The 23,012-nt window shown below is 46.9% G+C and overlaps 1 protein-coding gene across 1 annotated transcript; it reads left to right on the top strand.

The window, feature by feature from the left end:
* Nucleotides 1-1,479: 1,479 nt before the first annotated feature.
* LOC100276835 (uncharacterized) lies at nt 1,480-4,463 on the top strand. The gene is made up of 2 exons (NM_001150544.2): nt 1,480-2,449; nt 4,033-4,463. Exon 1 carries the CDS (start codon nt 1,655-1,657, stop codon nt 2,426-2,428), a length of 774 nt encoding a protein of 257 aa, NP_001144016.1. The 5' UTR covers nt 1,480-1,654; the 3' UTR covers nt 2,429-2,449; nt 4,033-4,463.
* The last annotated feature ends 18,549 nt before the right edge of the window (nt 4,464-23,012 follow it).

The following is a 23,012-nucleotide window of genomic DNA, read 5'->3' as shown; positions in this document are numbered from 1 at the left end:
ATCCTTCCTGAAGAACTCATGATTATGTTCCAAATGAATCAGATCAATCCGCACCAAAATAATATTCTCTTTGGCATCGTCATAGATTTTTTTAAGTTTCATTCCAACTTTGCATTGTGTTCGCTTGGAACTTATATTACGCACTTGTGGATTACCATATCCTCTTTCGGCACGCTTGCCTTCCATTGAACAATTCAACCACTTGCAATTTTTCTCTCTCCCTATATCTCTTCAACGGAAATCCAACTTCATATGCATATCGGCTATAGAATTAGTACGCCTCGTCCACATTAGTAAATGTCATACCGACCTTCGGTACCAATCGTTGATCTATACTATCATCCTATTCAATTAATGGAGTCGTCATGCAGTGCACATATACAAAATAATCTTATAGCATGCTGAATTTCTAGGACTTCATAACTTGCACGGACAGTATAACAAATATGCACAAAATCTGACATTATCTTACTGAACTTACATGGCTTTGGAGAATGTGTGGTGTGTCCTGCTCATGATCACCAATTGTCCTCATGGGTATCCGGTGAGTTGCTCCCACCAAACTTGGATGAACTGCGTTGCTGTCTTCAAGGAATCCTGGCGCTGGTAACGCAGCCGGTGGAGTTACAGCATGCCGACCATCTGACCCACAGGGTAACGTCGTCGTTGTAGCCTCTCCACACTGCACCGATCCCCTGGCCATCGCCATCGTGTATACCCTACCTCTCCTAGGTCATCGAACAAAGCGGCGGCGGTGTGTAGCCCAGTTTTTTTTGGAGTTATCCTACTATATTCGCTAAAACCATCTTTGCCGATATTCATGACATGTTCCAAATATCCCGTGCGATTTGCATGTCGCGAGATTTCCGTGAGTCGACACGGTTACGATTACTTGCCAATTGTGTTACAACACCATAAACATGGCTCACCCCCACACGTGACCCCACCATGATCCCGGTGCACCCACGCGGCACCCCCACTACCCGACCTCACCACACACGACGCATCAGATGGATATGCAGTTGTTATCGGCAATTTATGCAAGCATAAACGCCCCCGACCGCGTCCCGACCACACCACTATGCCAATTTACGCAGCCACTATTGTCAAAATATGCATGCATAAACGCGCGACCCACGCCCGACCCCACCACGATCCCGGTGCACCCGTGCGGCACCCCCACTATGCCCATTTACGCAGTCGTTTCCGTCAAAATCCGTATGCATAAACGTGGAACACCCCCACACGCGACACCACTACGTGCACCCGCGCGGCACCCTCACCACCCGACACGTCGCCCGCGCCCGCGGACCTACCTTGGTCGGGCTCTCTCCAGTAATGGAAGCCCAGCCTCAACCCTATATATAGTCTACGGTATACTTACGAGTTTGTTGTACCATATTAGACCTGTCGCGGGTAACAGGTGCGTGTTTGATATTAAATCCGTGATTGCGGGTTTGTAATCCTGTACCCGAGGATTTCAAATTCGTTGTGATCCCTAACAGGAGCTGTTGGGATGGTCTTAGACTATCTCCAGCATATTCTTTATTTTATTCTCTATTTTAAACTTTGTACTAATATATTTTCGTGTTCGGCGAAGCACATATTCTTACTCTGATCTCCCTCCATCCACTGATTCGCTCCGCCCTCCGCCATGGCAGGCCGCGTCCTCTTCCGCGCCGCTGCCTTCGGCCTCGCCGCCGCCGGTGCGGGTTCCCTGCATGCCATGTCGAATTGGATGCCTCCCTCGGAGATCTCTCCCTTCAGCCGGATAGTGAAGCTGAAGCCCACGCTCTTGGAATCCGCGAACGTCCTTCTGGCCGCCCTGCTCCGCGCGCACCCGCTCTCCAGTGCGAACCTGCGTGACGTCCGCGCCCGCGCTGAGCTCGACCTCGCGCGTGCTGACATGGAGATTGGCCATGGCGGCGACCCAGCCGCCGCCGTGGACCTCCGCCTCCTCCTGGCGCTCCTCGCCACGCGCGACGGTCGCGCGTACGACGCGTTGCGGCTCTACGCGGAAGCGGCCCGCGACGCGCCTTTCGACCCCCGGCCCTGCGCCCTTGCGGCTAACCTCTCCCTCATGTGCGGGCGAGATGACGTATCTGCGGCGGGGATTTCCGCTTACACCCGCCTCGTCTCCACCTTGCACCAGGGATGGGAGTCCGACGAGACCAGGGAGCTCATCCACGAGCTCGCGGTCGCGGCGACGCTGGGCGGCGTGTACAAGCTCCGCTTCGCTGATAGTAGGAACTTCGTCATGCGCGTGGCCAGCAGAGCTGTGGACAAGGGGCTGGTCGCTGCGCAGCAGGACAAGGCGCTATCTGCGACCGAGAGGCTTCAGTTCCGATTGCTACGCGTGTTCCTGGACACCAAGGTGCGGCACGTCGTGAAGGAGAACCTGGCCGTGGCCGACATTGGTGAGGACTGAGGATGCATCTTCGGGTTCATTGTAAGCAAACTTACACAGTTATACACTTATACTTGTCTCATCATCGGATCAAATGAATGAATGCGATTGCCCAACTTTGCGTATCCAAAGAGCAGGGTGGATCGGATCCTTCATGCTAGTTGCACAAGGAATTTTATATGCACAGGCTAGTTGTTTAACCTGATTGGTTTCTGCTCCCTGGATCAATTGATCTGTCAGACAGACAGGCACCCCCTGAGATAGCCATCTAGCAAATCAAATCACTAATAGTGCTAACTTTGGTTGATCGTATTCTTCAATTCTTCTCATGGAATTAATGCACATTTTGTGTGTGAGCTTTAATTTGTTGTTAATGGTGATCTGGATCCATAATATTATGTCATTGCAAATTTGAACTTGGTATTTTCTTGAAACTGAACTACATGGAAAAATACTAGCATAATTTTGCAATGTAAGAATATTAGTGTTCTTTACCGTATTCATTTTATTTTATGTGTTTTATCATTGCATAAGTAAGGAGATTACAATATTACATGCACAATAAAATAGCACCGATCACATAGAAGGGAGGTTTGATTGTCGTCCTTAGCTGGAATGGCCCACAGATTGGCATGGTCGGACAATTCTCACTTATCATAATCTGATAATTGGATCTTGTCTGATATTATGACATCATTGCACAGTTTTAATTAGTAGGATAACTAGTTCTGGAGTCTGTTTGATTTCAACCTTGAACAGAAGATGCAATGAATAGGGTTGATGATCTATATCCTTCTTGCGGAACCATTTATAGATGCCAATGAACAATAACATGTGCAATTACTTATATTATGTACCATCTGAAAAAAACGCATATATGCTTGAAGGAAAATTTCCACACGTGTTTTTGCATGCCTGCCGTATTCAATCCTTTCTTTTCTTGATGGATATAAGGTCTGGCTCATTGAAACAGAGCACTGTCTTGGTTAGGTGACAAATGACAGTGTTTACAATGCATGTTTAAGTCAATTTGCTGTTAGTATCCTTATCACAAAAAATCTGGTAAGATGATTTGTATGCATAAAAGATTTTTAATCGTTCAACATAAATATTATCCCCCGTTCCAAATAATAAGACGTTTAGATACATAGTTTTCGTTATACACATTTACATTTAACACATAGCTCAAGCAATGTATCTAGAAAAACTAGAACTTATTATAATTTGGAATGCAAGAAGTACTATTGGACATGTCTTACAACCCTAAACCTCCCTTTTTCTATATGAGAAACAAATATGAGAGCTTCTTCAAACTTCAGAGAACTGCATACAGTAAAGCATTACAAAAAAATTGTGGAAAAAGCAAAAGCGGGGACTGGGTGTGTTTATGTGTTCCTATCTGTGAATTATACTTGGATAACTGTTTCTTCATAAGCTAATGGCCAAATTTTATATTCGTTTTTAGTAACAATTTATACATAGTAGTGTGACATCATTTTCTCTCTTAGGCAGTCGTGCATACAAGATATGCATGACCCATATGCTTCTTGCCTTTTTATGAATGTTCTTCACGAAAGTACAATTGTCTACTTGGTGATTAAACATGTGCTGTCTATTCTATGCAGATGAGGTTGACATAGCTACAAAAACTGGCAATCTTGTTTTTCTGAAGGGCCTCATAGATCGAGTTACTTTGGAGACCATGTTCGACACATCAGCTTTATAGTTCTAGATTGTAAGCAGAGTTATAAAACTAGTAGTTTCGTTAACCACATAAGCTAGTTAGTTCTTTCATAAGGATGCTAATTCAGATGCTGCTCCAAAAGAATTGCCAGTAACAGGGTGGTATGCTCGAAGGTGACTGTTCAAGCAGCTTATTAGTGATGTGCTCAAAGGTGACTAATATTACTAGGCATATAGCTCTTATTCAATAAGCCCTATTTTTGCTCAGATGTTAACTGAAGATGCAATTTCATTTCACACACTTGTGTATAAGCCTTTATAACCTGGGTTTTCGTTGGATGTCATCTCAGCTTCTGCTCGTGTTTCATGTTGGAATTTGGCCTACTTAGCCCACTTGTGGGTGGCTCAATTCATATAAGGGAGCCAAGGTGGTGTGTAGAAATGGCATAAGAGGCTTTAGTCCTATATTGCTTATCCAGGTAGAAGATAACTATTTATATGTGAGGGTGCTCTTCACATGTGATACATGTGATGCACAAATGGTTATGGAGGCTGCTATGAACTGACCATACGCCTGCGCTCGCTTTTCGTGTTTTTTCGTAAAATTAACTTGTGACTTGCGATGATGTTCGATCGCGTCGTGACGTGTTCTAAACATTAGTTTATTTTTTGCCTTTTATTTATTTGGTTATCGAGTACCACACCTAAACTACCACGTCAACTTGGAGTAATTTGTCGTGCACTGTATGAACTCTGTGTGGTTGCACATGTTGCTTGGGCTCCCACGCCTTCAAATGGTCTGTATTGTGAAGTATATATTGGCCCCAACTTGAAACTAGCCATTGGAGAAGAAACATTTTCTGTGTCACACCGGACAGTCTGGTGATAAGGATCGGACAGTCCAGCGCACATAGCCGTTGGAATTGACCGTTGCAATTCGACCGTTGCCGCGCTGACTTCTCACATCAAATAGTCTGATGGTTCACCGGACAGTCCGGTGGCTCTCTCCACAGTGCCACCTGGAAGTAGTCGTTGGGCTCCTGTTCCCTGGTGCACCTCCAATGCACAGGCTCACAACCCTTCTTAGTTTTCTTCGCTTCTTTTGATTTGGCTTCTCTTGAACTTGTGTGTTGGACTTGTACTTTATACTTATTGATCTTCTAAGTATCTTATAGGTCGTCTTTTGAGGTGTTGCATCCTCAGAGCCTCAATCTAATCCACTTCGCGTTATGTGAACTACAAAACACAAACACTTGGAAAACATTAGTCCACAAGGTTATGTTGATCATCAAACACCAATATCACTTAGCCAAATGGCCCGGGGTCCATTTTTCTTATAGGAGTGCGAGCAGGGTCGTCAATGGCGGTGCTGGGCCGAACCCCAAGGCGCCGGCGGTGGTGGGCAGGAGCGCGAGCAAGGATGGGAAGCTGTAGCACAGCGGTCGAAGGCTGTGAGGTGATGGCAGAGGAGATTGGGGAATGGTAGAGAAGATTGGGGACGTTTTTTGGTGGGTCCCAAAGTGTAAGAAACGGAGATGGACAGAAACGACGTTGGTGGGCATTGTTGAGTAGTTTTTGTGCAGCAAGTGTAGAAATGAGGAAGATGTAGAACTATGGGTAACAATGAGTAGTGTGCCCAAACTAAGGCTACAGATGTAAAAAAAACCTAAAAGGTAAGGAGACAGTGGCGCGCGGACAAGTCTGATCGAGCGAACATCTGTCTCCTAGTGTTTACTTATGTAGTTGTCTTCTCTTATTTTAAATGTGTAACACCCTGAATTTAGGGTATAAAATATCTTTCTAATTATCACCCAAATTCAGGTGTTACTCTTCTCTCTCTCTAGTTTCTTTCTATCTCTAGATTCTCTCTCTCTATTTCCTTTTGAGTATAAATAGCTTAATTAAGGAAGGATTAATTATTTATTTTTGCCAAAACATTATGAGTCATGAAATGTTGCATCATGCTGAGTTTAAATATTCTTTGAATTGTTGCACATGTTTGAATTAGTTTGAATTTGAAACTTGAATTGAATTTGAAATAAAAACCCTAGAGAAAAGGAAATAGAAAAGCAATTAGAAATTCCAGGTAAATAGAAAAAGCCAATTCGGCCCAAACCAGCCCACCAGGCCCAGCTGCGCGCCAGACTGCCCCGCACTCTCCTCTCTCTCTCGCTCGCTGCCCAGCGGGGCCAAGTTGTCGGCGCCGGTTTCTTCGCCCGCGCGCTCCTCTTTTCTCTCTGCTTTGCGGGCCCGTTTTGCCAGTCATCGAGCCATTGCCCCCATGCACCCGTCCTCTCTCACTCTCTGTGTCGTGGGCCTCCCCTGTCAGCGCGCGCACTCACGCACGTCGCCGGAATCCTCGGCCATGACGCCCGCCCACGCGCCCCAGCTCCTTTTTGAGCCCCGTCCGCGCCCGCACTCACTCCCTCGCCTCATTTCATGCAGCCCCGCTCCCGCTCGCGCAATGCCCACGCCGTCCGACCTCGCCGGAGACCCGTGCCCGCCTCCCAGGTCATCTAGCTCACCGGAGGCCACGCCAAGCGACCCCGAGCTCTGCCCCGAGGTGAGACACCCGCCCTCGTGCTTGTTTTACTCTATTCGCGCCTGCCTTTAGCCAATTTGGCCTCGCCGGCGTGCGACCGCGCTTGCTTGCCGCGCCCGCACGGTGTCCGGCCAGCCCGATCGCGTCCAGTTCCCCGGCTTTGGCCCAAAGTGCTCCCCCACCTCTACTGGAACTAGCCCCAGCCCTATCACGGCCGATTGCCTCTCCTGCCAGCCGCAATTCCTCACCGGAGTTACCCTGGCCCGCCCGGAGCTTTTCCTCCGCCGTTCCCCCCTCTTTGACCTCGGTCTCGTGGCCACAACCCCGCCACTGAGTTCGCCGAGTTGTCTTCCCCCTCTCTGACCAACTCTGGCGACCCCGGAACCGCCATAGCACGCACCCGCCCTAACTCTGGCGACTTCACCGCTGCGGGAAGGAGTGGCGCGCCCCCGCAGCCGTTCACCCCTCCCGGTTTGATCTCCCCCGTCCGATCTGGATCGCACGGCCGAGATCGCGGGATACCGCTTCGCGCACGCGCGCCCTGCGTCTAGGCCCGTCTGTCAACGCCCGTGTCCCCTGGCGCTGGGCCCAATCGGTCAGTGCGCCCCCCCCTTGGTCGCTGACGCCGCTGGCCCACCTGTCAGCTCGCCCGCCCACGCGCGCGCACCCTCGGCCGCGGATCTAATCTCGGCCATTGGTTTCTGATCTAACGGTTGAGATCGTCCGATACCCTTTCGCGTGTAGTTTTGCTTAAGAGACCCTCGGGTTAGTTGGAATTAAACTGTTGTCCCTGTTTTTCGCGCGCAGGCCCCGGTAATCTTGCAGATTGAACCCTAGGCTTTTAAATAATTATAGAATTAGACCTATTTTCATATTTTAAATTCCCAAACTTGTTTATTTCATATCTTTTGCATATGAACTCCAAATTTAGTGATTCAAATTACAAAATGTTCATAGGAATATTCTCTGTTTAAATAAATTAGTTCCATTTACAATATGTACATTCTAATTTTATGGTTAACTATGAACTAGTATATGTGTAGATTTGTTTATTTAATCAAATAAATAAAAGGAAACCCTAGGGGTTAAAGTATATTTAGTTTTGTGAGACTAATAACATGTATCACATGAGTTTATCTCTGGTCTAACTTTTAGGTCACAGTAAAATAAATAGAACTAGGTTGTGTAATTATGGACAACACTTAAAGAATAATCTATTTCTAAATGAAATTAGTTCATGTTATACTTTGATCTCATTATTCCTTATTTAATATTGTGCCTTTTTAAGATGTATTCCAATGTTTGTACATGTTTGGTGTGCTGTTCATTTGTACTTTCCAAATGTATTGAATGCATGCTCGCTTTATTTAGACAAATAGCAGTCCGAGGTTCCCGAGTGTGTTGCTGGAGACCTCCCTAAGCAACAACCTGGTGAAGGCAAGTGTCCTCTGACCTATTATGTCCTATATACTTTATGATTCACTGTCCCGCATTACATTACTTAACCTAAGGATTGACTAGTCTGTATTTACCTTATCCTTTTTTACCTTTTTGGGTTATCATGGTTAGCATTTTGCTATTGCCTTAACTTAATCAATGAACACGATGTAATTATTTATGATATGATGATGTTATCCCAATGATGATATTGTGATACTCTAGGGGGCTCAGGCTTTTTTTCCTGAGTACCTCTCCGTAAGGACCTGTTCGTGGAGTGACCACCCGGGATAACAGTGCAACCATGAGGGTGGAATGGGACGCCCTTAGCTGAATAATTAGATGAACCTGGGGGTGTAGTTGGCTTTGCCTGAGGGTCGTCAATGGGGGCTGGGGCGTAGTGCTCGCTTTGCCAAGGGGGTGCAGAGGTTCATTCGATTTAGTTTTGTTAGTCACCCACCTTGGGGAGGTGTACTGCATTTGTACGACTGGTGAAACCTAACGAGCAGCTATGCACCAGGGGAGTCTTTGTAAAGGCTACGTAGTGTATCCCTGGCCATTCACCTCGGTAGTGAAGATCGGGTTTGTACAACCTAGGCTGGAAAGGGATCACGACTTGTGGGTAAAGTGTACAACCTCTATCGAGTGTTAGAAACTGGTATATCAGCCGAGCACACGGTTAGAGCAGCCTTGGGATCCTCTTTGATTAGAAGAATTCTGGTTACTTTTATGATGATGGTTTACAATGATGATATAATTCTGATCTCTGGTGTTTCCTCTTTGAGGGAGTACGTTTGGGTAATAGCTGGGTATATTACTAAAACTTGGCTCTACTAGTAATAATAAATACTTGACCAACTAAAAGCAACTGCTTAACCTCAACCCCACATATAGCTAGTCCACTTTAGCCAAACGGGACATTTGCTGAGTACGTTGATGTGTACTCACCCTTGCTTTACAAACCACCCCACCCCAGGTTGTCCCCACTATACTCAGTGCTCAGGAGGTGATGCTGGCAACATGGAGGACTTCGAGGAGTTCTAGGATTACGACGAGTTCTAGTTTATTCTTAGTGGCAAACCCCCAGTCAGCTGCCTGTGTAGGCTTATCTTCTACGTTTCGTTTCTTCGCACTTTGATATTGATGTTGAACATTATGGCTATGTATTAGACTCTGTGGATGTCTTAGACATCTTAATGTAATTAAAGTACCTTTCCGCTATTTATTTCGAGCATTGTGTGATGATGTCCAATTATATAATCGTTGTGTACGTGAGTTTCTGATCCTGGCACGTACATGGTTCGCATTCGGTTTGCCTTCCAAAACTGGGTGTGACATAAGTGGTATCAAAGCCTTGCTGACTATAGGACCGCTAACCTAGACTAGAATGGTCGCCCTAAGGAACTAAAGACCCCTACTCTTACCTTGATCATTAGAGTCATTTCAAAAGTTGGTCATCTTGACCAACTCTATGTTATTTACTTATCTCAAAAGTTGTCTCACTTTTCTTTCTGTTGACTTTCTGGTCTCATAGTTCTACCCTTACTCTTGTGCTTACGATGTCTTTTGTAGATGGCTTGTCTTAGGTGCACTGCACGTAAGTCTGTGATCCTCTTTTTGCCTTCTCGCCTGGCGGAGCATCCACTGCGTCGCACAGTGCCAGGTCAGTCCAGTCACCTGGAGAGACTGCATCGTCTCCTATACGAGGAGCAAGAGCGCCGACACCAGGAGCAGGGGCAGGAGCAGCAAGACTCTCCCCCCTCACTTCAGTAGGAGGTGGAGTCTGAGAGGCCGCCTTCCCCTGCACCTTAGCCAGAGATGCCCCCTGCACCACCATAGGGCATCCCGGCTGCTGGAGAAGACCCTGATGGAGACGGAGACGATGACGACGCCGGTGGCAGTTCGAGCCACGGCACGGAGCTCTCGGAGGAGCCAGAGTCGGAGGGATGGATCGCTAGACCCATCACTCGTGACGCCGCTCGCGGGTGTCACTTCCATGACGCACTCGACACCTTGCTGCGTCGGGCCTTTGACCGACACACTTGGTCTATCGAGTATCGTTGTGTAGTCTACCAGCATCGTCGCAGGTTATACCCGGACCAGTGGGAGGCCACTTGCTTGGTGCGCCGTCCGGACGACGATCTCCGGGGTGCAGAGGCCTTCTCGGAGCACTATTCTATTACTAAGAGGGATACTGCCGAGGCAGCCATGCAAGATGCAGCACGACGGGCACTTTCTCAGTATTGCTAATTGTTCAGCGGGGTAGTTGATGGCCTTGACCTGAAGTACTACCCTCGTCGTTCGACCAGCAGTGCTGGAGGTGTGATTGTCTCGCCAGTTGGTGAGGGCAATCCTAGGCTTAACAACATGGTCAACCTGGTTGTCGTGCACAACACAGAGTTGGACCACGCCCTTGACGAGTTGGGCAAGGTTCGGGTAGAGGTTGCGGAATTGTGTGCTGAGTGCGCAGCACGCCACTATCTGGATGGTGGTTCTCCCGCCCCTATCGGGATTCAACACCCTTACCGTTCACCGCCCCGTGGTCGCTTCGACTATGGTACCCCAGACTGCAGGACCCGGATAGATTTGGATCCATAGATCGACAGAGTCGGAGTATGTAATAATGCTTAATTTAGTGTCTTAGTCTAGTCAGTCTTAGTTAGAGTTAATTTGCTTATCTTATGTTGGATGCTTGTTATGATGGACATGTAATGAAGTTGGATCTTTGTAATGATTGTCACCAAGGTGTGGGTATCCCCTGCAACTTGGTGTAGTTATTAATAAAGTCGGTTATTTAGTTGGGTAATCCATTTATTTTCACCTTAATCTTTATCTGAGAAGCTGTCAGTGAAGATGGTCATTTGTTCAGTGCTATAAAGATTTTCTATACATCTTTTCTTATGTTGAAAGACTGCAGAGTCAAATTTGATATATGTGTGTGATTTTTACAGATGTCTGAGAACATGCGCAGATGTGTGAGGCGTGCTCAGCCAGAACAGCAGGCACCCCAAGAGGAGGCAGCTCCGCAGCAGCATTTGCCACCGCCACCCCCGATGACCATTGAGCAAATGTTCCTGATGCAGACTCAAGCAGTCCAAGCAATTGGTCAAACCCTAGTAGTGATGCAGCAGGTGCAGCAGCAGCCACCACCGCCTCAGCCTCCGGTGCAAGTCCAGATGCCACAAGTGCCCAGAGACAAGCAGGCAGAATTCATGAGGGGCCATCCCCCAGTCTTTGCCCATTCTGTTGATCCCATGGACGCCGAAGATTGGCTGCGTACCGTGGAGCGTGAGTTGCACACTGCCTAGTGCAACGATCGTGAGAAGGTGTTGTACTGTTCCCGACAGCTAAGGGGAGCAGCACAGTCTTGGTGGGAGTCTTACCTCGCCACCCATGCCAACCCTGAAGCCATCACTTGGGAAGAATTCAGGGACAACTTCCGTCGCTACCATGTACCTGAGGGACTGATGATAGTAAGGAAGGAGGAATTTCTCGCCTTGAAGCAAGGTCCCCTGTCCGTCAGTGAGTACATGGATAAGTTTCTGCAGCTGTCACATTATGCCCCAGAAGATGTCAACACGGATGCCAAGAGGCAGTATCGTTTCCTGAGAGGATTGGTTAACCCCCTCCATTACCAACTGATAAACCACACCTTCCCTACCTTCCAGCATCTGATCGACAGAGCAATCATGACTGAAAGGAAGCGTCTGGAGATGGAGGACAGGAAACGCAAGATTGGTGGATATCAGGTCAGGAGTAGCAGTCGTCCTCGCTACTCAGGCAACCCACCTCATCCATTCAAGCAAGGTCACCAGCACCAGCACCAGCATCAGCGTCAGAACCAGCAGCAGCAGTACTAGAGGCAGTTTCCTCAGCAGCAGCAGTAGTACCGTCAGAATAACCAGTAGGGAGGAAATCAATATCGGCGTCAGAGCAACTAGGCACCATGTCTTCCTGCCCCAGCAACCAACTAGAACAACCAAGCAGCGCCAGCGCAAGGAGTAAGTCGTGCATGTTTCCACTGTGGGGAACAAGGCCACTGGGCAAATCATTGCCCAAAGAAAGCAGCTCAGCAGCAGCCAGCTCCCAATGCCCCAGTCAGGCAGAATGCAACGTAGCAAGGAGGTAGCAACCGTGGGCAGCCTCGAGTCCAGTACGGAAAGGTGAATCACCTGGAGGCCGACACAGTCCAGGAGTGGCACTAGGTACGTTTTTGGTCGAGTACCATTCTGCAAATGTGTTATTTGATACTGGAGCAACGTATTCTTTTATGACTGCATCATGGGTAGAATCACATAATATACTAGTAGCACCCATGTATCCACCTATGAGGGTTAGTTCAGTTGGTGGAAGAACCCAAACTGATAGATTTTTCCCTAGTGCAAGAGATCAAATAAGGGGGTAGAGTTCCCCGCTGATCGAATAGTTACGGGTAACCAGGATACAACTATAGATGTCATCCTAGGGATGAATTGGCTAACCAAGTACCAAGCCAGTCTTAGCTGTGACAAGAGAACAGTGAAGTTAGTGTCCCTATCAGGAGAAGAAGTGTTAGTAGAGTTGGTCTTGTCTGGACCAAGGAAAGGAAGTTGTCACCAAGTCACCGCCCATATTGAGGAGATTAAACCATCAGAGGCTATCAATGTAGTATCAGAATTCTCAGATGTGTTTCCCAAGGAGTTACCAGGTATGACACCTGAAAGGAAGGTTGAATTCGCCATAGAGCTTATACCAGGCACCGCCCCTATTTCCAAGAGCCTATAGAGTGTCCGGACTAGAATTGGTGGAACTCAAGAAGCAGATTGATGAGTTGTCAGAGAAAGGCTACATCATACCGAGTACCTCGCCTTGGGCAGCCCTAGTGCTATTTGTGGAGAAGAAGGACGAAACAAAAAGGATGTGCATTGACTATAGATCCTTGAATGAAGTTACTATCAAGAACAAGTACCCCCTGCCCAGAATTGAAGATTTATTCGATCAGTCGAGAGGAGCCAGTGTTTTCTCAAAGATAGATCTGAGGTCAGGTTACCATCAGCTTAGAATCCGACCTTCGGATATACCGAAGACATCATTCATCACCAAGTATGGACTGTATGAGTTCACGGTCATGTCATTCGGTTTGACGAATGTGCCAGCCTACTTCATGTACTTAATGAACAGTGTGTTCATGGAATACCTCGACAAGTTCGTATTAGTGTTTATTGATGATATTCTTATATATTCCCAGAATGAGCAAGAGCATGAGGAGCATTTGAGGAAAGTACTTCAGAGGCTACGAGATTGTCAGCTGTATGCCAAGCTCAGCAAGTGCGAGTTCTGGATCAGTGAAGTCCTGTTCTTCGGTCACATTATAAACCGAGAGGGATTGGCTGTAGATCCGAAGAAGGTAATAGTTATCTTGGACTGGAAATCACCAAAAGATGTCCGAGGAATCAAGAGTTTCATTGGAATGGCCGGTTATTATCGGTGTTTTATTGAAGGTTTCTCCAAGATTGCCAGGCCAATGACAGCCTTGCTGGCAAAGAAGGTTGAGTTCAAGTGGACCCCAGCATGCCAGAAGTCCTTTGAGACATTGAAGGAGAAGTTGGCGACGACACCAGTACTGATTCTGCCAGATGTTCACAAGCCATTCTCAGTATATTGTGATGCTTCGTACACTGGACTGGGATGTGTGTTGATGCAGGAAGGGAGAGTAGTGGCATACTCGTCCCGCCAATTGAAGATTCATGAGAAGAATTATCCTACTCATGATCTAGAATTAGCAGTCGTGGTTCATGCACTGAAGACCTGGATGCATTATCTTTATGGGCAGAAGTGTGATATCTACACTGACCACAAGAGTCTCAAATACATATTCACTCAATCAGAGTTAAACATGAGGCAGCGAAGATGGCTAGAATTGATCAAAGATTGTGAGCTGGAGATGCTCTAAGCAGAAAGATTCAAGTTAATATGTTGGCCGCTCACCCGATGCCGTATGAGCTAGCGAAGGAATTCGATAGATTGAGTCTCGGATTTCTGAACAACACCCAAGGAGTGACAATTGAGTTGGAACCCACTCTAGAGCAAGACATCTGGAAGGGCCAGAAGGATGATGAGAAGATCAACAAGATCCGGCAGCTGATCATAGATGGAAAAGGCAAGGATTTTCGTGAAGATGCAGAAGGAGTGGTATGGTTCAAGGATAGACTATGTGTTCCTGACATCAAATCGATCCGGGAACTAATTCTTAAGGAAGCTCATAAGACAGCATACTCTATACACCCTGGTAGTGAGAAGATGTACCAAGACCTAAAGAAAAGATTCTGGTGGTATGGTATGAAAAGGGAGATAGCAGAGTATGTGGTTGTATGTGACAGTTGTCAGAGGATTAAAGCAGAACATCAGAGGCCTACAGGTTTGTTGCAGTCGTTGCAGATTCCTCAGTGGAAATGGGATGAAATCGAAATGGACTTCATAGTTGGTTTGCCTCGCACTCGTACTGGTTATGACTCCATCTAGGTAGTAGTAGACCGTTTGACAAAGACGGCCCATTTCATACCAGTCAAGACCACCTACAATGGTGCAGTGTTGGTCGGACTATACATGTCTCGGATTGTGTGCTTGCATGGCGTTCCAAAGAAGATAGTATCAGATAGAGGCACTCAGTTCACCTCTCATTTTTTGTAGCAGTTACATGAAGCTTTGGGCACACACTTGAAGTTCAGCTCAGCTTATCACCCGCAGATAGATGGTCAAACAGAGAGAACCAATCAGATTCTGGAAGATATGTTGAGGGCTTGTGCTTTGCAAGACAAGATAGGTTGGGACAAGAGGTTATCATATGCGGAATTCTCTTACAACAACAGCTATCAAGCCAGTTTGAAGATGTCACCATTCGAAGCGCTTTATGGGAGGAATTGAAGAACTCCATTGCATTGGGACCAACCTGGTGAAAGACAAGTGTTCGGTCCAGATATTTTGCTTGAAGCCAAAGAGAACATCAGAATGGTCCGAGAGAATTTGAAGGCAGCGCAGTCCAGACAGCGAAGCTATGCTGACACCCGAAGAAGAGAACTGAGTTTTGAAATAGGATACTATGTCTACTTGAAGGTGTCACCAATCAGAGGAATCAAAAGGTTCAGAGTCAAAGGCAAGCTAGCACCTCGATACATCGGGTCGTACTAGATTCAAGCAAAGCGTGGAGAAGTGGCATATTAACTTAGCTTACCAAAGAATCTGTCCGTTGTCCATGATGTGTTCCATGTGTCTCAGTTGAAGAAATGCTTGCGAGTGCCAGAAGAGTAGTTGCCAACATAGGACCTTGAAGTTCAAGAAGATCTGACATATATTGAGAAGCCAACTCAAATTCTGGAAACAGCAGATCGGGTCACTCGGAGAAGTACCATAAGGATGTGCAAAGTCAAATGGGCCACCACTTAGAAGAAGAAGCAACTAGGGAAAGAGAAGATGATTTGAAAGCCAAGTACCGTGAGCTCTTTGCTAGCCAGCCCTGAATCTCGAGGGCGAGATTCTTTTAAGGGGATAGGTCTGTAACACCCTGAATTTGGGGGTATAAAATTTCTTTCTAATTATCACCCAAATTCAGGTGTTACTCTTCTCACTCTAGTTTCTATCTGTCTCTATATTCTCTCTCTCTCTTTTTCCTTTTGAGTAGAAATAGCTTAATTAAGGAAGGATTAATTATTTATTTTTGCCAAAACATTATGAGTCATGAAATGTTGCATCATGCTGAGTTTAAATATTCTTTGAATTTTTGCACATGTTTGAATTAGTTTGAATTTGAAACTTGAATTGAATTTGAAATGAGAACCCTAGAGAAAAGGAAATAGAAAAGCAATTAGAAATTCCAGGGAAATAGAAAAGGCCAATTCGGCCCAAACCAACCCACCAGGCCTAGCCGCGTGCCTGCCGCCCCTGACAGGCGGATCCCGCCTGTCGGCGCCAGACTGCCCTGCACTCTCCTCTCTCTCTCTCTCGCTCGCTGCCCAGTGGGGCCAAGCTATTGGCGCCGATTTCTTCGCCCGCACGCCCTCTTCTCTCTTAGCTTTGCGGACCCGTTTTGCCAGTCGTCGAGCTGTTGCCCTCGCGCGCCTCTCCTCTCTCTCTATGTCATGAGCCTCCCCTGTCAGCTCCGCCCTCCCCGCGCCCGCCGTGGACCAGCGCGCGCGCACTCGCGCATGTCGCCAGAATCCTCGGCCACGACGCCTACTGAAAGGGAAATGTGCCCTTGGGCCATTTCTAAGTATTTTGGTGTTTGAGTGTCAACACAAGTGCTTAAATGTGAATCAATGCCCATGGATGAACAAAGTGCAAATCTTCAACAAAGGTATGTTTCTAAGTCTTAGTACATTGGTTTTGTGTACTAATATATTTGTCTAAGTGTTAGAAACAGAAAGAAGAAGAGAAGAGAAGACTTGGCTGTGTACAGCCAAGGGGCTGTTTCGGTCTGGGGCACCGGACTGTCCGGTGGTGCACCGGACAGTGTCCGGTGCGCCAGGCTCCCTCGGCCGAAGAGGCCGCTCTCGGGAATTTGCTGACGGCGTACGGCTAAAATTTACCGGACTGTCCGGTGTGCACCGGACTGTCCGGTGAGCCAACGGTCGGCCAGGGCCAACGGTCGGCCGCGCGATCAGCGCGGGACACGTGGCCGAGCCAACGGTCGGAAGGGGGCACCGGACTGTCCGGTGTGCACCGGACATGTCCGGTGCGCCAACGGCTCTCGCATCTGTAACGGTCGGCTTCGCCATTTAAGGAAAGGAATCGGGCACCGGACACTGTCCGGTGTGCACCGGACTGTCCGGTGCGCCCGACGACAGAAGGCAAAGATGGCCTTCCAGATTTGTTCTCAACGGCTCCTAGCTGCCTTGGGGCTATAAAAGGGACCCCTAGGCGCATGGAGGGAACACTAAGCAACTCTTGAGCATTCTTGATCATCCACACTAAGTCTTTGCGCATCCGTTTGTGATTCTAAGTGATTCGAGCTCCGTTCTTGTGAGAAACTGTGAGATAGTCTTTGAGCTCGATTCTTGGCCATGTGTGTGCGCATTTCGCTGTGGATTTGTGTGTGTTGCTTCCCTCCCTTACTCCGTGTTTCTTTGTGAATCTTAAGTGTAAGGGCGAGAGACTCCAATTTGTGGAGATTCCTCGCGAGTGGGATAAAGATAAGCAAGGCATAACACCATGGTATTCAAGTGGGTCTTTGGACCGCTTGAGAGGGGTTGATTGCAACCCTCGTCCGTTGGGACGCCACAACGTGGAGTAGGCAAGTTTTGTACTTGGCCGAACCACGGGATAAATCACTGTGTCTCCTCTGTGTTGAATTCTCTGTGATAGTCGTATTGTGCAAGATCTCCTCTTTAGCCACTTGGCAATTATTGTGCTAACCCTTAACAAGTTTTTGTGGCTATAAGTTAAGTTTTTACAGGATCACCTATTCACCCCCCCTCTAGGTGCTCTCAATTGGTATCAGAGCCGTTCTCTTCACAAAGGGACTTACCGCCCGAAGAGATGGATCCTAAGGGGAAGGGAATCGTGATCAACGACAAAGAGAAGGAATCCTTCGTCAACGAGCCGAAGGACGACAAGCCTACCGACTCCGGCTCGGGGCATAGACGGAAGGAAGGGAAGAAGAAGAAGACAAGGCGCATCAAGGAGATCATCTACTACGACGATAGTGATGAGTCTACTTCTTCCCAAAAGGATGATGACAACGACTACAAAAAGACGGTCAATTCGAACTTTTCATTTGATTATTCTCGTATTCAACATAGTTCGAATTCGCATTTGCTTTCCATTCCTCTTGGCAAACCTCCACACTTCGATGGGGAGGACTACGGATTTTGGAGTCACAAAATGCGTAGTCACTTATTCTCTCTCCATCCAAGCATATGGGAGATTGTGGAGAATGGAATGAAATTTGATAGCTCGGATAGTCCTATGCTTATAAATGAACAAATTCATAGAAATGCACAAGCTACTACTGTTCTCTTAGCATCTTTGTGCAGGGAAGAGTACAATAAGGTGAGCGGCTTGGACAATGCCAAGCAGATATGGGACACCCTCAAGATCTCTCACGAGGGGAACGACATCACCATGCTCACCAAGATGGAGTTGGTGGAGGGCGAGCTTGGACGATTCGCCATGATAAGGGGAGAGGAGCCAACTCAAACTTACAACCGGCTCAAGACCCTTATCAACAAAATAAGGAGCTACGGAAGCACGCGTTGGACAGACCACGACGTCGTCCGCCTAATGCTCAGGTCCTTTACCGTTCTTGATCCTCATCTCGTGAACAATATTCGTGAGAATCCCAGGTACACGATGATGACGCTCGAGGAAGTACTTGGAAAATTCGTGAGCGGGCGGATGATGATCAAGGAGGCAAGATACGTCGACGACGCGTTGAACGGTCCACTCCACGAGCCTCAACCCATTGCTCTAAAGGCAACAAGGAGCAAGGAGTCGCTACCTAGCAAGGTGGCGCAAGTTGAGGCGGCCGGGCTCAATGATAAAGAGATGGCTCTCATCATCAAGAGATTCAAGACGGCGCTAAAAGGTCGAAAGGGACAGCCAAGCAAGGCCAAGACCAAGGGAAAGCGATCATGCTTCAAATGCGGTAAGCTTGGTCATTTTATTGCTAACTGTCCCGAAAATGATAGTGACCAGGAGCAAGGGAAAAATGGGAAGAGAGAGAACAAGAAGGTTTACAAGAAGGCCAAAGGCGAAGCACACCTTGGAAAGGAGTGGGATTCGGATTGCTCTTCGTCCGACTCCGACGACGAAGGACTCGCCGCCACTGCCTTCAACAAATCGGCTCTCTTCCCCAACGAGCATCACACTTGCCTCATGGCAAGGGAAAAGAAGGTAATCACTCGTAATGCTAATACTTATGATTCTTCTAGTGATGATGAATCTAGTGAGGATGAAATTGATTACTCTAGTTTATTCAAGGGATTGGATAGAACTAAGATAGCTAAGATTAATGAGTTGATTGATGCCTTAAATGAAAAGGATAGAATCTTAGAGAAACAAGAAGACCTTTTATATGAAGAACATGATAAATTTGTTAGTGCACAAAATTCACTTGCTCTAGAAGTTAAAAGAAATGGAATACTTTCTTGTGAACTTTCTACTTGTAATGAAACCATTTCTTCTTTAAAAGGTGAAATTAATGTTTTAACTGCTAAACTAGAAGTAGCAAGTAACTCGTGTGTTGAAAATATTACAATTTGCACTAGGTGTAAGGATTTTGATGTTAATGCTTGTAGTGAACACTTAGTTTCAATTTCAAAACTAAATGATGAGGTGGCTAGTCTTAATGCTCAACTTAAGACTAGCAAGAGTGAAGTTGATAAAATAAAATTTGCAAGGGATGCCTACACGGTTGGTAGACACCCCTCAATTAAGGATGGTCTTGGCTTCAAGAGAGAGGCCAAGAACTTAACAAGCCATAAGGCTCCCGTCTTCGTCAAGGAGAAAGGGAAGGCCCCTATGGCTAGTATTGCTAAAAGGAACCATGCTTTCTTGTACCATGATAGGAGACATGCTAGAAATGCTTATAATGATTTTGATTCACATGTTTATGATTCTCATGCCATGCTTGCTTCTAGTTCTTCCTATAAGCATGATAGAGATATGTGTAAGAGAAATGTTGTGCATATGCCTAGGAGAAATTTTGCTCATATTCCTAGAAAAGTTGTGAACAAACCTTCCACCATTTATTATGCTTGCAATGCTCCCTTTGCTATTTGTAGAAAGGGTAAGTAGGTAATTGCTAGGAAGTTAGGGGCAAAATGCAAAGGAGACAAAACTTGCATTTGGGTCCCTAAGGAAATTTGCACTAACCTTGTAGGACCCAACAAGAGTTGGGTACCTAAGTCCCAAGCCTAAATTTGCCTTGCAGGTTTATGCATCCGGGGGATCAAGCTGGATTATCGACAGCGGATGCACAAACCATATGACGGGGGAGAAGAAGATGTTCACTTCCTACGTCAAGAATAAGGATTCCCAGGATTCAATTATATTCGGTGATGGGAATCAGGGCAAGGTAAAAGGGTTAGGTAAAATTGCAATTTCTAGTGAGCATTCTATCTCTAATGTATTTTTAGTAGAGAGTCTTGGATATAATTTGCTATCTGTTAGTCAATTATGTCATATGGGATATAACTGTCTATTTACAAATTTAGATGTGTCTGTCTTTAGAAGAAGCGATGGTTCATTAGCTTTTAAGGGTGTATTAGATGGCAAACTTATTTAGTTGATTTTGCAAAAGAAGAGGCCGGTCTAGATGCATGCTTAATAGCTAAGACTAGCATGGGCTGGCTGTGGCATCGCCGCTTAGCACATGTGGGGATGAAGAACCTTCACAAGCTTCTAAAGGGAGAATACGTGATAGGTTTGACTAACGTGCATTTCGAAAAAGATAGACCTTGTGCAGCTTGTCAAGCAGGTAAACAAGTGGGAGGAGCGCATCACAGCAAGAATGTGATGACCACTTCAAGACCCCTGGAGCTGCTACATATGGACCTCTTCGGACCTGTCGCCTATCTGAGCATAGGAGGGAGTAAGTATGGTTTAGTTATTGTTGATGACTTTTCCCGCTTCACTTGGGTATTCTTTTTGCAGGATAAGTCTGAAACCCAAGGGACCCTCAAGCGCTTCCTCAGGAGAGCTCAAAATGAGTTTGAGCTCAAGGTGAAGAAGATAAGGAGCGACAACGGGTCCGAATTCAAGAACCTTCAAGTGGAGGAATTTCTTGAGGAGGAAGGGATCAAGCACGAGTTCTCCGCTCCCTACACACCACAGCAAAATGGTGTGGTAGAGAGGAAGAACAGGACGCTAATCGATATGGCGAGGACAATGCTTGGAGAATTCAAGACCCCCGAGTGTTTCTGGTCGGAAGCCGTGAACACGGCTTGCCACGCCATCAACAGGGTCTACCTTCATCGCCTCCTCAAGAAAACTTCGTATGAGCTACTAACCGGTAACAAACCCAATGTATCTTACTTTCGTGTTTTTGGGAGCAAGTGCTACATTCTAGTGAAGAAAGGTAGAAATTCTAAGTTTGCTCCCAAAGCTGTAGAAGGGTTTTTATTAGGTTATGACTCAAATACAAAGGCGTATAGAGTCTTCAACAAATCATCAGGTTTGGTTGAAGTCTCTAGCGACGTTGTATTTGATGAGACTAATGGCTCTCCAAGAGAGCAAGTTGTTGATTGTGATGGTGTAGATGAAGAAGATGTTCCGACGGCCGCTATACGAACCATGGCGATTGGAGAAGTACGGCCACAGGAACAAGATGAACGAGATCAACCTTCTTCCTCGACCATGGTGCATCCCCCAACCGAAGATGACGAACAGGTACCTCAAGTGGAGGCGCTTGATCAAGGGGGAGCACAAGACGATCAAGTGATGGAGGAAGAAGCGCAACCGGCACCTCCAACCCAAGTTCGAGCGATGATTCAAAGGGATCATCCCATCAATCAAATTCTGGGTGACATTAGCAAGGGAGTAACTACTCGATCTCGATTAGCTAACTTTTGTGAGCATTACTCCTTTGTCTCTTCTATTGAGCCTTTCAGGGTAGAGGAGGCCTTGCTAGATCCGGATTGGGTATTGGCCATGCAGGAGGAGCTCAACAACTTCAAGCGCAATGAAGTTTGGACACTGGTGCCTCGTCCGAAGCAAAATGTTGTGGGAACCAAGTGGGTGTTTCGCAACAAACAGGACGAGCACGGGGTGGTGACAAGGAACAAGGCTCGACTTGTGGCAAAAGGTTATGCCCAAGTCGCAGGTTTGGACTTTGAGGAGACCTTTGCTCCTGTGGCTAGGCTAGAGTCAATTCGTATCTTGCTAGCATATGCCGCTCACCACTCTTTCAGGTTGTACCAAATGGATGTGAAGAGCGCTTTCCTCAACGGGCCAATCAAGGAGGAGGTGTACGTGGAGCAACCCCCTGGCTTCGAGGATGAACGGTACCCCGACCATGTGTGTAAGCTCTCTAAGGCGCTCTATGGACTTAAGCAAGCCCCAAGAGCATGGTATGAATGCCTTAGAGACTTTTTAATTGCTAATGCTTTCAAGGTTGGGAAAGCCGATCCAACTCTTTTTACAAAGACATGTGATGGTGATTTGTTTGTGTGCCAAATTTATGTCGATGACATCATATTTGGTTCTACTAACCAAAAGTCTTGTGAAGAGTTTAGCAGGGTGATGACGCAGAAATTCGAGATGTCGATGATGGGCGAGTTGAACTACTTCCTTGGGTTCCAAGTGAAGCAACTCAAGGACGGCACCTTCATCTCCCAAACGAAGTACACGCAAGATCTGCTAAAGCGGTTTGGGATGAAGGACGCCAAGCCCGCAAAGACTCCGATGGGGACAGACGGACACACCGACCTCAACAAAGGAGGTAAGTCCGTTGATCAAAAAGCATACCGGTCAATGATAGGTTCTTTGCTTTACTTATGTGCTAGTAGACCGGATATTATGCTTAGCGTATGCATGTGTGCTAGATTTCAATCCGATCCTAAGGAGTGTCACTTAGTGGCGGTAAAGCGAATTCTTAGATATTTGGTTGCTACGCCTTGCTTCGGGCTCTGGTATCCAAAGGGGTCTACCTTTGACTTAGTTGGATACTCAGACTCCGACTATGCTGGATGTAAGGTCGATAGGAAGAGTACATCGGGGACGTGCCAATTCTTAGGAAGGTCCCTGGTGTCATGGAACTCTAAGAAACAAACCTCCGTTGCCCTATCCACCGCTGAGGCCTAGTACGTTGCCGCAGGTCAGTGTTGCGCGCAACTGCTTTGGATGAGGCAAACCGTCCGGGACTTTGGCTACAATCTGAGCAAAGTCCCACTCCTATGTGACAATGAGAGTGCTATCCGCATGGCGGAGAATCCTGTTGAGCACAGCCGCACAAAGCACATAGACATCCGG

Source organism: Zea mays, chromosome 3 (assembly GCF_902167145.1).
Source record: "Zea mays cultivar B73 chromosome 3, Zm-B73-REFERENCE-NAM-5.0, whole genome shotgun sequence".
Classification (NCBI taxonomy): Eukaryota; Viridiplantae; Streptophyta; class Magnoliopsida; order Poales; family Poaceae; genus Zea; species Zea mays.
Note: the sequence above shows the minus strand (reverse complement) of the source record. Positions and strands in the feature narration are given on the sequence as shown.